The 13,159-nt window shown below is 42.1% G+C and overlaps 1 protein-coding gene across 1 annotated transcript in view; it reads right to left on the reverse strand.

Moving 5' to 3' along the window:
* RCAN1 (regulator of calcineurin 1) overlaps window positions 1-12,606 on the reverse strand; it is a 157,527-nt gene extending 144,921 nt beyond the window's left edge. Inside the window, exon 1 of the mRNA XM_030202180.1 lies at window positions 12,427-12,606. Within this exon, the coding sequence (XP_030058040.1) occupies window positions 12,427-12,498 (72 nt within the window). The 5' untranslated portion in view covers window positions 12,499-12,606. The remainder of the gene's footprint in view (window positions 1-12,426) is intronic.
* Window positions 12,607-13,159: the final 553 nt, after the last annotated feature.

Genomic DNA, 13,159 nt, shown 5'->3' on the forward strand with positions numbered 1-13,159 from the left:
ACCCATACCCGCCCGTCCCCACTAAGATAAATTCCATTCCCATCCATCCCCGCAAGTAAATCTCATCCATACCTTGATGAGGCCCCACTTGGAGTATCGTGTTCGGTTTTGAAGGCTGTTATCTGGCTAAAGATGTAAAAAGACTAGAAGCCGTGCAAAGAAAAGCTACGAAAATGGTATGGGATTTGCGTTGCAAACCATACGAGGAGAGACTTGCCAACCTGAACATGTATACTTTGGAGGAAAGGAGAAACAGGGGTGACATGATACATTCAAATATTTGAAAGGTATTAATCCGCATACAAACCTTTTCCGGAGACGGGAAGGTGGTAGAACTAGAGGACATGAATTGAGGTTGAAGGGGGGCAGACTCAGGAGTAATGTCAGGAAGTATTTTTTCACAGAGAGGGTGGTGGATACGTGGAATGCCCTCCCGCGGGAGGTGGTGGAGATAAAAATGGTAATGGAATTCAAACATGCGTGGGATAAACACAAAAGAATCCTGTTTAGAAGGAATGGATCTATAGAATCTTAGCGGACATTGGGTGGCGACGCCGGTATTTGGAGAATAAAACCGGTGCAGGGCGGACTTCTACGGTCTGTGCCCTGAGAAGGGCAGGGACAAATCAAACTTGGATATACATATAAAGTATTACATACCATGTAAAATGAGTTTATCTTGTTGGGCAGACTGGATGGACCGTACAGGTCTTTATCTGCTGTCATGTACTATGTTACGTCATTTACTATGTTACTATATGTTACCTGTAACCTTCAGAAGAAGTTATTTCATTTAATTATGCTACTGAATACTTGCTACTGGGAAACTGGAACAAGATGGACCATTACAGATTCCTACACAGACACCACATGCCTACAGAATCTTTCACCTCAGTTGCAGATACAGAACTTTACTCTCACCTGATACAAAATAGGAAACCACAAAACATGCAGACAAAATCTGAAAACAGAGATACCGGACTCTGCATGTTGTGCAACACCAGAGAACTAGAAAGAAACGCATATCCTCCTATACAGTGCAAAATAGAGCCAACAGATGTAAATTCTCAACACCAACTTAATCCCATCACTAAACTGAAAATAAAATCATTTTTCCTACCTTTGTAGTCTGGTGATTTTATTCTTCCAGTCATCTTATTACCAATCTTGACAGTGATCTTTCACGTTCAGCTTTGTTCAATTTCTCTTCTACCTTCCCTTCATCATGGGCAGCTCGTCTCCCTCTCTTCATGACATGCAGCCCCCTTCTTCCCTTCCCTTCATCATGGGCAGCTTATCTCCCCCTCTTCCACTCCCTTCATCTTGGGTACCATGTCTCTTCTCTTCCATTCCCTATATGTATAACATTTTCATTCTCTCCTCCTCCCCATTCCTGTTCCTCCCTTGGGTCCAATATCTTTTCCTACCTCCCAGCCCTCAGGCCTCTCTCGCTCCTCTCTGATGTGATTCTATAGACTTTGCGGTTGCTGGCGGCTATTAAACTAGAGACTGGGGGAAGGCCGACAGTCGCTCAAAAGCACATGGTTCGGAATAAGGTATCTTTTAAAGATATCACCAAAACAGGGAAGATAGGGTATCCCAATAGTGAGGTTGCAAAAGAGACCACAGTAGATCAGGTGTCCTTAAATAAAAATATCAATCAGACAAAAGATTGCCAATTTATACTGTCAAGTACCGAGCAATATCTATATGTGATTACCAGAAGCCTGAGAAATAAGATGGGAGCGTTAGAATATATTGCACTAAATGAAAAATTAGATATAATAGGCATCTCTGAGACCTGGTGGAAGGAGGATAACTAGTGGGACACTGTCATACCAGGGTATATCATAGTGATAGGGTGGAGGGGTAGCATTGTATGTTAAGGAGGGCCTTGACTCAAATAGATTGAAAATTCTGCAGGAAACAAAACACATCTTGGAATCCCTATGGATTGAAATTCCATGTGTAAAGGGGAAAAGGACAGTGATAGGAGTGCACTACCATCCGCCTTGCCGATGAACAGACATTGATACAGAAATGTTATCAGAAATTAGGGAGGCTACCAAACTGGGCAACACGATAATAATGGGTGATTTCAAATCTGTTTGAAGCAAAACAGAGTACTTCAGCTATTGCCTTTTTGGATATTTGGGTCACTTTACAAGAGCAAGGTATGGCCACTTCTGTATACATTAAACCTACAGATCGCAACACGACTTTACAGTTCACGAGCATGCATCCTCATCATTGCACTACTAACATTCCATTTGCCCAATTTCTCCGATACAGGAGAATTTGTTCTTCCACTGCGGGGTATCAACAACAGGCTAAACAACTAGAATCAAAATTGATTAATAGAGGCTATCCTAGAAAATTGGTATCTACAGCCAAGAAGAGGGCTAGGAACAACCATAGAGCGTGGTTGTTACATCCTGATTCGAAAACACAGAAGTCAGAAGAAGTGTTAACTTTTGTAACACGATATAATGTTCATTCCGAGAGAATATCTAACATAGTGAGAAGACATTTAGCAATGTTGAAAGTGCACCCATGCTTTCGCGATTTGAGAGTGGTATTTGCTTACCAACGCAATAATAACTTGAATGACTCTTTATGTCCAGCGGAAGTCTGGAACTTAGAGCGAAACAAAAGACATGAGGATGGGTCCCATAGAGCTTGTGGACATTGTTCCGTTTGTCAGATCATGTTAAGTTCAAATCAATTTGTGCATCCTGTTTCGGGTAAGAGATATAGGCTGCACTTTAACACAGATTGCATTTCCATGAATGTAATCTATGTTATAATATGCCCTTGCACATTATGCTATGTAGGTCAGACCTCCCGTGCTTTAAAGACCCGATTGATAGAGCACCGGCACTGCATTCAAGCGGAGAAAACACATGAACCTATGGTGTCTCATTGCATGCAATATCGTCATCAATTTTCTGAATTACGATGTATAGTGATCGATCAGATAAGAATTTCGGAAAGGAAAGGGGATATTAGACGCCTTTTACGACAGAGAGAACAACGATGGATCTTTGAATTAAAGACTGTCATACCCGGTGGGTTGAATATAGCGCTGGAATGGAAGGCGTTTCTTTAATTGGAGGATTTTTGAAGTGACGTCAGACGCTGAGTATATAAATGCATTATGGGAACAGAGAGACCGTCCGCCATGTTTTGATCTTGTGATTTATGGAGATGGTGAGAGATTCAGAAGCTTGGATTTTTTGAACATTCCCCTGAAGCAGCTTATTGTTGGCGAAACAGGGTTTCCCTGTCGGGACTTTATTCATATGTGGAGCAGGGGCGTATCTGCGTGGGGCCTCAGGGGCCTGGGCCCCCGCAGATTTTGCCCTGGACCCCCCTACCGCCATCAACCCTCCCCCGCTGCCGTTCTTACTTTTGCTGGCGGGGGACCCCAACCCCCGCCAGCCGAGGTCTGCTTCCACCTGCCGCTGCCGTAAAAACTTCTTCTTCAGCCGGCGGGGGACCCCAAACCCCCGCCAGCCGCCCCGCGGTGTTTAAAATTCATCTTCGGCCTCCGTGGCCGTGCTGCTGTGATAGGCGCTGTTGAAATCCACTTCGGAGTCTGACGTCGCAGCACGTACAACGTACGACGTCAGACTCCGAAGTGGATTTCAACAGCGCCTATCACAGCAGCACGGCCACGGAGGCCGAAGATGAATTTTAAACACTGCGGGGCGGCTGGCGGGGGTTTGGGGTCCCCCGCCGGCTGAAGAAGAAGTTTTTGCGGCAGGTGGAAGCAGACCTCGGCTGGCGGGGGTTGGGGTCCCCCGCCAGCAAAAGTAAGAACGGCAGCGGGGGAGGGTTGGCGGCGGGAGGGGGGTGGAGAGAGTCATTGGTGGCGGTGGGGGCTCGGCGGTGGGGGCTCGGCGGCGGGGGGGGGGCTAAAATGTGCCCCCTCCCTCTGGCTCTGGCCCCCCCTACCGCCGGAGTCCAGATACGCCCCTGATGTGGAGTACAAACAGATGAAATCGGAGTCAATTAATCAAAAGATTTTCCGGTGAAGATAAGTACTCTTTCCAAGTTCTTCTTGAAATTTAAAGTAGGAGTTGAATCTCCTTTGCAGTTGTTGTCAAGCAAGCTATGCGGTGTAACCATTATAAAGATAGCAGTAGTTAAACACAATGTAATTGTGGAGTTTTTTTAAAAGACACGTGATTGAGACAGTCTCCCCGTTATACTAAAGGCTTGTCCTTTGACAAAGAGGTAGACTGTCACACCTGATGTCTTTTTTTCTCCGCATTTATTGCATGGTTTGATATTAACTTGGGTTGCTTGCCAACAGTCTGCAATCTTGGTAGAAAGTGATATTGTTTGATTTGATATTCTACCTTCCGGTTTCGATATTAAGTGATTTCAATTACCCCAATATTGACTGGGTAAATGTAACAGCATGCTAGGAGGTAAAAAATTCCTTGACGAAATCAAGGACTGCTTTATGGAGCAGCTGGTACAGAAGCCGACAAGAGAAGGAAAAAATCTAGACCTAGTCCTTAGTGGAGCGCATGATCTGGTGCAGGAGGTAATGGTGATGGGGGTCGCTTGATAACAGTGATCATAATATGATCAGATTTGATACTAGCTTTGGAGTAAGTATACACAGGAAATCCAATATGTTTGCGTTTAACTTTCAAAATGGAGACTATGATAAAATGAGACCGGTGAAAAGGAAAAAAAAACAGAGGAGCGGCTGCGAGGGTCAAAATTTTACATGAGGCGTGGATACTGTTCAAAAATACCATCCTGGAAGCCCAGGCCAAATATATTCCGTGTATTAAAAAAGGAGGGAGGAAGACCAAATGACAGCCGGCATGGTTAAAAAGAAAGGTGAAGGAAGCAATTAGAGCTAAAAGAAAATCCTTCAGAAAATTGAAGAAGGAACCGACTGAAAATAAGAAACAGCATAAGGAATGTCAAGTCAAATGCAAAGCAAAGAGGGACTTTGAAAAAAAGATTGTGTTCAAGGCAAAAACGCATAGTAAAAATGTTTGTTTAGGTATATTAAAAGAAAGAGGCCAGCAAAAGAATCAGTTAGACTGCTAGATGACCGAGGGGTAAAACAGGCAATCAGGGAAGACAAAGCCATAGCGGAGAGATTAAATTAGTTCTTTGCTTCGGTCTTCACCGAGGAAGATTTGGGAAAGACGCCAGAAATGGTATTCAAAGTTGACAAGTCAGAGAAACTGAATGAAACCTCTATAAACCTGGAAGATGTAATGGTGCAATTTGACAAACTGAAGAGTAGCAAATCACCTGGACTGGATGGTATTCATCCCAGCATACTGATAGAATTGAAAAATGAACTTGCAGAACTACTGTTAGTAATATGTAATTTATCTTTAAAATCAAGGATTGTACCCTCCTCTTGGCAAACAAACTGCTATTCAAGATGGTAAATAATACAAAGAAATAATAAATGTACATAAATAAAATACAATCAAAATGTAAAATCTGGAAACAAGTTTTCAGTGCTTTCCTATACAATGATATTTTACAAACCTCAGATGATAGCCTATTCCATTGTCCAACAGCCCATTGTTGGAAATCCTTCATTTCCCATCTTTTCCTATTTTAATAAAAAGAGAGACCTATTTGGAATTACCAAATATATAATTATACCTTCATAGGTGAAGTATAATATACGTAATTTACAAATTCCAGAGTCACCTCAGTAACAGCAACTTACTCTCCAAAACAAGCCCCGAGAAGTCTGAAAGCAATGCAACACTGGAGAAACAAATGCTTATCCTTCTGTACTGTGAGCACTACAAAGTTAAGGAGAAAACCAAACACTCCCACAAAGTACTGATCAAAAAAAAACAAAGAACAATGGAAATGACCAGGCAGATGACCCAGGAGAAATGATGATAATTCGTTTATTGACAAATATGTGGTCTCAATTGTAGTACTTGTTCTTTGATTTCAACAGCCACATGATGCTGGTGGCCAGAGTCAGCATAAATCAGGCAGAGTGGCAGGAATGAAAAAAAAAGCAAACAACCCCCCCCCCCCTCCCACTATTCTACGGCTGTTCAGAGAAGGGAAAGATTTTACCAAACTGGCCCATCAGGTCTTGGTGGGACTAAGCCTCCACAAGCCCTTTATACTGGATGCCAGCATCACAGCAGGGCTGGAGATTCACTGAATCCTTTGAACCCCCATCTCTCTCAACATGTATACATTGGAAGAGAGGTGGGAGAGAGGGGATATGATAGAGACGTTTAAATATCTCAGTGGCATTAATGTACAGGAGATGAGCCTCTCTCTGGGATGAAAGGGCACATAATGAAGTTAAGAGGAAACAGGCTTAGGAGGAATCTAAGAAAATACTCTTTCACGGATAGGGTGGTTGATGTGTGAAATGGCTTCCCAGTGGAGGTGGCAGAGATGAGTACTGTCAGAATGTAAGAAAGCGTGGGACAGGCACATGGGATTCCTTAGAAAAATGAAGTGTTAGTGGTTACTGAGGACAGGCAGACTAGATGAGCCATTTGGTTTCTTATCTGCCATCATGTTTCTAATGCATACCCAGTGGTGTGCTGGAGCTGGCTCGCACGAGCTGGTTGTTAAATTTTACTGAATTTTGCGAACCGGTTGATGGAGTCAGGCAGTGAGCACACAGCGGGGGCAGTACACGGCAGAGACAAGACTCCGGGTCAACCAGGCAGCGTGTTACTGCTAGAGCTGCTGGAACAGTAAGGTTTGAAGGCTTGCCGGAGAGGGAACGGAAGCTGAGAGAGGTAGTACTCGCAGAGCAGCGGGGGGGGGGGGGGGGGGGGGGGGGGGGAGATGATGCTGTGTTTGGATGAGAAGAGGATACAGCATGGAGTAAAAAAAAAAGTTGAAGCTAATTAGGTTAGTCTGTTTCCCCTTCCCGCACAGCTGTCTTCACCGTTAAACCCAAAACAAAAATCAAGCAAACTTATGAGCTGCTGCATCCACATTGTCGTTCTTTATTGTTGGTAGCATTTTAATCTCACTTATATTTGCAAACATGCCAGCTTGTGCAGCATACAGATGTACATAGAGGTAGTAGTAATTTGTTATAAATCATACTCGGTGTATCATTTGGAGGGGCTGGTTATAGGGACACCCTCTTGCATGTGTTATATTTGTGCAGAGATTTTTTTTCTCTTGGTAAAGGGTCACTAAAACAGATATCATGTTATAAGAATCAGGTGCTGCATCCACGTTGTCGTTCTTTATTGTTGGTAGCATTTTAATTCAATCTACATAGTAGATGACGGCAGAGAAAGACCTGTTCGGTCCATCCAGTCTGCCCAACAAGATAAACTCATATGTGCTACTTTATGTGTATACCTGACCTTGATTTGTCCCTGCCATTTTCAGGGCACAGACTGTAGAAGTCTGCCCAGCACTATCCCCGCCTCCCAACCACCGGTGTTGCCACCCCAATCTTTGCTAAGCTTCTGAGAATCCATTCCTTCTGAACAGAATTCTCTTATGTTTATCCAAAGCATTTTTGAATTCCGTTACCGTTTTCATCTCCACCACCTCCCGCGGGAGGGCATTCCAAGTATTCACCACTCTCTCTGTGAAAAAATACTTTGTGACATTTTTCTTGCGTCTACCCCTTTCAACCTCATTTCATGTCCTCTAGTTCTACTACCTTCCCATCTCCGGAAAAGGTTCGTTTGAGGATTAACACCTTTCAAATATTTGAACGTCTGTATCATATCATCCCTGTTTCTCCGTTCCTTCAGGGTATACATGTTCAGGTCAGCAAGTCTCTCCTCATACTTATATTATCCTCTCACTTATATTTTCAAACATGCCAGCTTTTGCAGCATACAGATGAACACAGAGGTCAGAGGAAGTGTAGTAATGGAATAACTTTTCATAGATAGAGTAGTAATTTGTTATAAATCATAATCAGTGTGTCATTTAGAGGGGCTGATTATAGGGACACCCTAGCATATATTATATTTGTGCAGTGATCTTTTTTCTCCTGGTAAAGGGCCATTAAAACAGCTGTCATATTATAAGAATCAGGTGCGCAACATTCAGAGTTTCTATCTATTTATTTTTTATTGACATAACTTAATACATTTCTTGATTAGCTTTCGAAGGTTGCCCTTCTTCCTCAGATCGGAAATAAGCAAATGTGGTAGATGACAGTATATATAAGTGAAAACATTCAAGCATTACTATGACAGTCTGACAGGGTGGGAGGATGGGGGTGGGTAGGAGGTATGCATGGGGACATCAAAGCATATCATTGATACTCTAACAGGATAGGTGTGGATAGGTGAGGGGAGGGTGATCAATAGAGAAATACAGCTTTATGGTTTATAATGGGCTAGGAACCCCAGATCCTTGTTAAGTCCTTTCTGTTGGGTGTTAAAATATTCAATCATTCTGACTTCAAAGGTCTTACGTTCTTGTATGGTTTTAAAGTTACCTTTCAGGATTCTCACTGTGAAGTCACTGGTACAGTGTCCTGGTCCTGTAAAATGCTGACCAACAGGCGTGGGAACCCTACTGGCACCAGTATTGTTCATGTGATGTCTATGTAAATTGAATCTTGTCTTAAGCATCTGGCCTGTTTCTCCAATATAGCATCCTTCGTTACATTTTTTACACTTAATGATATATATCACATTGGAAGATGAGCAAATGAAAGATCCCTTTATGTTGAATACCTTTCCTTTGTGGATGACTTTGGGGTCCTGTGAAATATTTTGGCATAGTTTGCAACTGGATAAATTACAGGGAAGTGTGCCCTTCTGTTCCTTTTCAGTCTGTGATGGAAGTTTACTTCTGATTAGCTAATCAGAAGTAAACTTCCATCACAGACTAAGCTCGAGGTCTCTGATCATGGGTCGGCAGCAAACTCCGGTGCTAGTATGGCGTTAACAGCCTGTAGCGCTGGAGTTTGCTTTTGCTCATGAGGGCCATAGTTCTTTATTCTTTTCTAATGTCATTAACTGATGAGTGTCATTAACTGATGAGTCGACCTATTGCACTAGAGATACTCATGCTGACCGTGCTTGGAGCTGTTTTCCATTTTTGACCACTACTGAAGTGAGATTACCTCTGAATAAATATGCTAAAGCCAAGTAGTTTAGATCCCTGTCCAGCATATTTTATGAATGACTAGTAAAAAAATGCCCGTTTGTGGAGCCAATGAAACGGGCGCTAGCAAGGCTTTCCTGTGGGCCCCCCCCACCCACCGTCAATGTGGGTGAATTGCTCCGCCTCCGCCCTCAACGTCATAACGTTTGACGCGAGGGTGGGGCCCCGAGGCTGTGATTTTCTTGGCTTCAGAGCTTCGAACTTACGAACCTTGGCTTCAGTGACGTCATCCAACAATAGAACGTTGAGGGTGAGTTTTATATATATAGATATACCAGAAAAAATTGACATCATTAACAGATTGGTTTACTAACGGTCTATCAAATGATCAGTTCTTGTCCAGATTTGGTGACATTGTTTTGACCCCATCCGAACAAATAATCTAATGGTGATATGTCATCTCACAGTAACTACTTTCAGTAGCTTCAATTCCTTTGTTTACAAAGACTATTGAATGCTTTGTTTCACAATTTCTGGGTAGATACCCAATTGATAAAGATATTCTTCATCTGTCACAATCTAGGTTTAGAAAAAAAAAATAAAAATAAAAAGTACTGAGACTATAATGGCTTCTATTTTTGCTCACGGTAAAGTACTCCTAAATCAGGGACAAAGGGCTGTAATAGTCCAATTCGACCTGTACTGTGCATTTGACTTACTTGATCATGATCTACTATTAATCAGATTGAATTAAATCGGAGTTTGTGACCGAGTTTTGCATTGGTTTCTGACATCAAGGAAGTATATGGTTCAGAAGGATGGTGTTAATTCTGTATGTTGGAACCCAGGATGTGGTGTTCTTCAGGGGTCTCCTTTGTCTCCATGACTATTTAATTTCCTTCTTTTCTCTTTGAGATTTCTATTAGAAAAGTGCAAGTAAGGTCCCTTTTTATATCTCTGCAGATGATATTACCATACTATTCCCACTGGTGACAAACTGGGTCACTATGTTGGCCTTAATATCCTCCTATATAGATTCAACTGAACGCTGGATCTTAATTAATCGGCTGAAGTTACATAATGATAAGACTACTTTCTTATGGTTAGACCTGACAAATATACCAGAGTTTTCTCAACCATTCATCATTGGCACTAATAATTTCTCATTCATATCTAGTTCTAAAATTCTAGGAGTTGAGGTTTCATTGTCATTTACTAACCATGTGACATTGTTGGTTCGGAGTTCCTTTTGGATGTTAAGGAAGTTAAGAATGGTTCAGACTTTATTATTATTATCTAGGCTGGAATACTGTAATATTGTTTATATTTGTTGTACTAAAACTTTGATAAAGAGATTACAGTTAGTCCAGAATACAGCCACTCGGTTGTTTTTTTTTTTTTCCTTAAGTAGATTCAATTCAGCTTCAGAATTATTGCAAAGACTTCATTGGCTACCCATATATGCAAGATCTAAATTCAAACTTTGCACATTGACATTTAAAATTATATATGAGGCCCCTCTTTATTTGACAGATTGGATTACATTGCTGCATATGAAAACTGGAATTAGAACTAGAAATCTAATATTATTGGCTTTTCCTGTTGCACGTTACCAGATTTAGGATATTTAATTTTTCTCTTTATCAAGTTCTGTATGAAACACGTTACCATTACAACTTCATATCTTGTCCAATTATGATGTTTTTAGGAAAGCTCTTAAAACATACGGAATTAATACGAGCTGATTTAAATTCTAGATTGTAAGCTCTTTGAGCAGGGACTGTCTTCTGTGTATGGTGTACAGCGCTGCGTATGCCTTGTAGCGCTATAGAAATGATAAGTAGATAGATAGATAGTGCATGCTGATTTGTGATCAGATCATTTTGGTTTTTATTGTGATCTGTATTGAACTACTTGTAGTATCTGCAGAACATAACAAAGTGACAAAGCAAAAGAGTGTGTTGCAGTGTTGTGGACTGTTGTCAAGGCAACACTTCTGCTTTTTTTTTTTGGCTTTGAAATTTTTGTAATATCAGGGTAATCTAGTACAATAATCATCATGCCAAAACATGTCATGCTTCATGTTGTGGGTCACTATTTTATATATAAAAATCAAGTGTTGCCCGCATTCATGCATAACCTGCACCTCTTGTGTTTGACAGTGTTACATAACTTTACTGAATTTTCAAATATATGCAAATTTGCAAATATTTTTGCACGATTCCCTGAGGAGTTGTTTTAAACTAAATTCCAAAGTTTGTTGAGTACATACACACACTACAATGGAGGAGTGGCCTGTGGTTAGAGCACCAGTCTTGCAATCCAGAGGTGGCCGGTTCAAATCCCGCTGCTGCTCCTCCTTGTGATCTTGGGCAAGTCACTTAACCCTCCATTGCCTCAGGTACAAACTTAGATTGTGAGCCCTCCTGGGACAGAGAAATATCCAATATAACTCATCTTGAGCTAAAACAAGGTGTAAGCAAAATCCAAATAAATAAATACATCAATAAAATGGCAGCTCTTCTAATCCTGTGTGGAACTTCTTGGTACTCCCCCTTGCAAATACACACTATCCAAGAGGCATATTTACAGACAGCGCTTAGACTGAATATTGGTATATGCATGTGTATATGTGCATGTATAAGGTATACACAAAAAGTAGCACATATGAGTTTATCTTGAGCAGACTGGAGGACCGTACAGGTCTTTTTCTGCCGTCATCTACTATGTTCTAATCCAGTTTCCTTGTCTGGTTCCTGCACTTAAACTAATTTAAGAGAAAACAGGATAAGACAGCATTACAATATGCTCTAATTTCACACTTTGTTAGGTTGGAAAGATAAGGATGCAAGATCTCAACAATGCCGGTATTTATATAGAATAAAAATACTATAATGCTCTGTTTAACTGGCTGGTTTAAAACCAGCAATGAACGCACACTCTAACAACTAAATACATTAATGCCTAAAGATTCTCACATGTCAAAATATTATGACCACATTTGCTCACTACATGTGCCTCCTACTTATTATGCATAGAGCAGAGCAAACACTGTCTGAAACGCTCAAGCGGTTTTGCTATTTTCAGGAAAATTTATATTGCACAGACGCCAGTAGAAGCAGCACAGGTCAATAAAGCCCCCCCCCCCCCCCCCCCCATCAGGATTAGACTGACACCAGAAAACTAGCAAGAGCATTACACACACACAGAATTAGAAAAGAATGTGCACAAGGATGAAAATCCTGGTCACACATTTACACCCCAATCGATTAACCAACTCAGGGCTCTGGGGACACTCCTGCTGTAAACTGTGGCCCTTGGCAGCAGCCCCTCCCTGCACATCTGCCCCGGCCTTACCCTGCACGCGCCTCCCGAGAAGACACCTTCCTCCAGGTTGCAGGCAATAATGGCGGTGGGCAGATTTTCCATCCCGTAAGGAAAGTAACGCCGTGACCAAACGGTCCCTACACCTCCGCTATCGCACTATTATTAACCGGCGCCCGGCGGTGATTACCGAATACGGACCGGGAACGCGCGAGATCCCGCGTAGTTGCGTCAGAGCGAAGGCGCGCTCTCCCGCCGCATCCATGCACGAGCTCAGCTGGCTCGCCACACTCCTCCGCCCCCTCCAGCTGGAACTGCAGCGCGCACGCGCTCCTCCGTCAACGCTTATTCCTAGTTCCGGCTTCTCTCAAGACTTCTTCGTTGCCCTCGATGGTCAAGAAGACGCTGGGTTTCACTCCTGCTCCTTCTTTTGACAACTAATAATTAAACAAGCACCATTTGCAGAACAATACTGGAGAACACATAATTGGACGTCAATACTGTCAGATACTCAAAGTTTGTCGCAACATAGTAACATATAGAGGCATATTTTCAAAGCACTTTGGGAGGCTAAGTTCCATAGGTTTCTATGGAACTTTGGGAGGCTAAGTGCTTTGAAAATAAGCCTCATAGTAACATAGTAGATGACGGCAGAAAAAAGACCTGCACGGTCCATCCAGTCTGCCCAACAAGATAACTCATATTTGCTACTTTTTGTGTATACCCTACTTTGATTTGTACCTGTGCTTTTCAGGGCACAGACCGT

This window comes from Microcaecilia unicolor, chromosome 4 (genome assembly GCF_901765095.1).
Source record: "Microcaecilia unicolor chromosome 4, aMicUni1.1, whole genome shotgun sequence".
Lineage (NCBI taxonomy): Eukaryota > Metazoa > Chordata > Amphibia > Gymnophiona > Siphonopidae > Microcaecilia > Microcaecilia unicolor.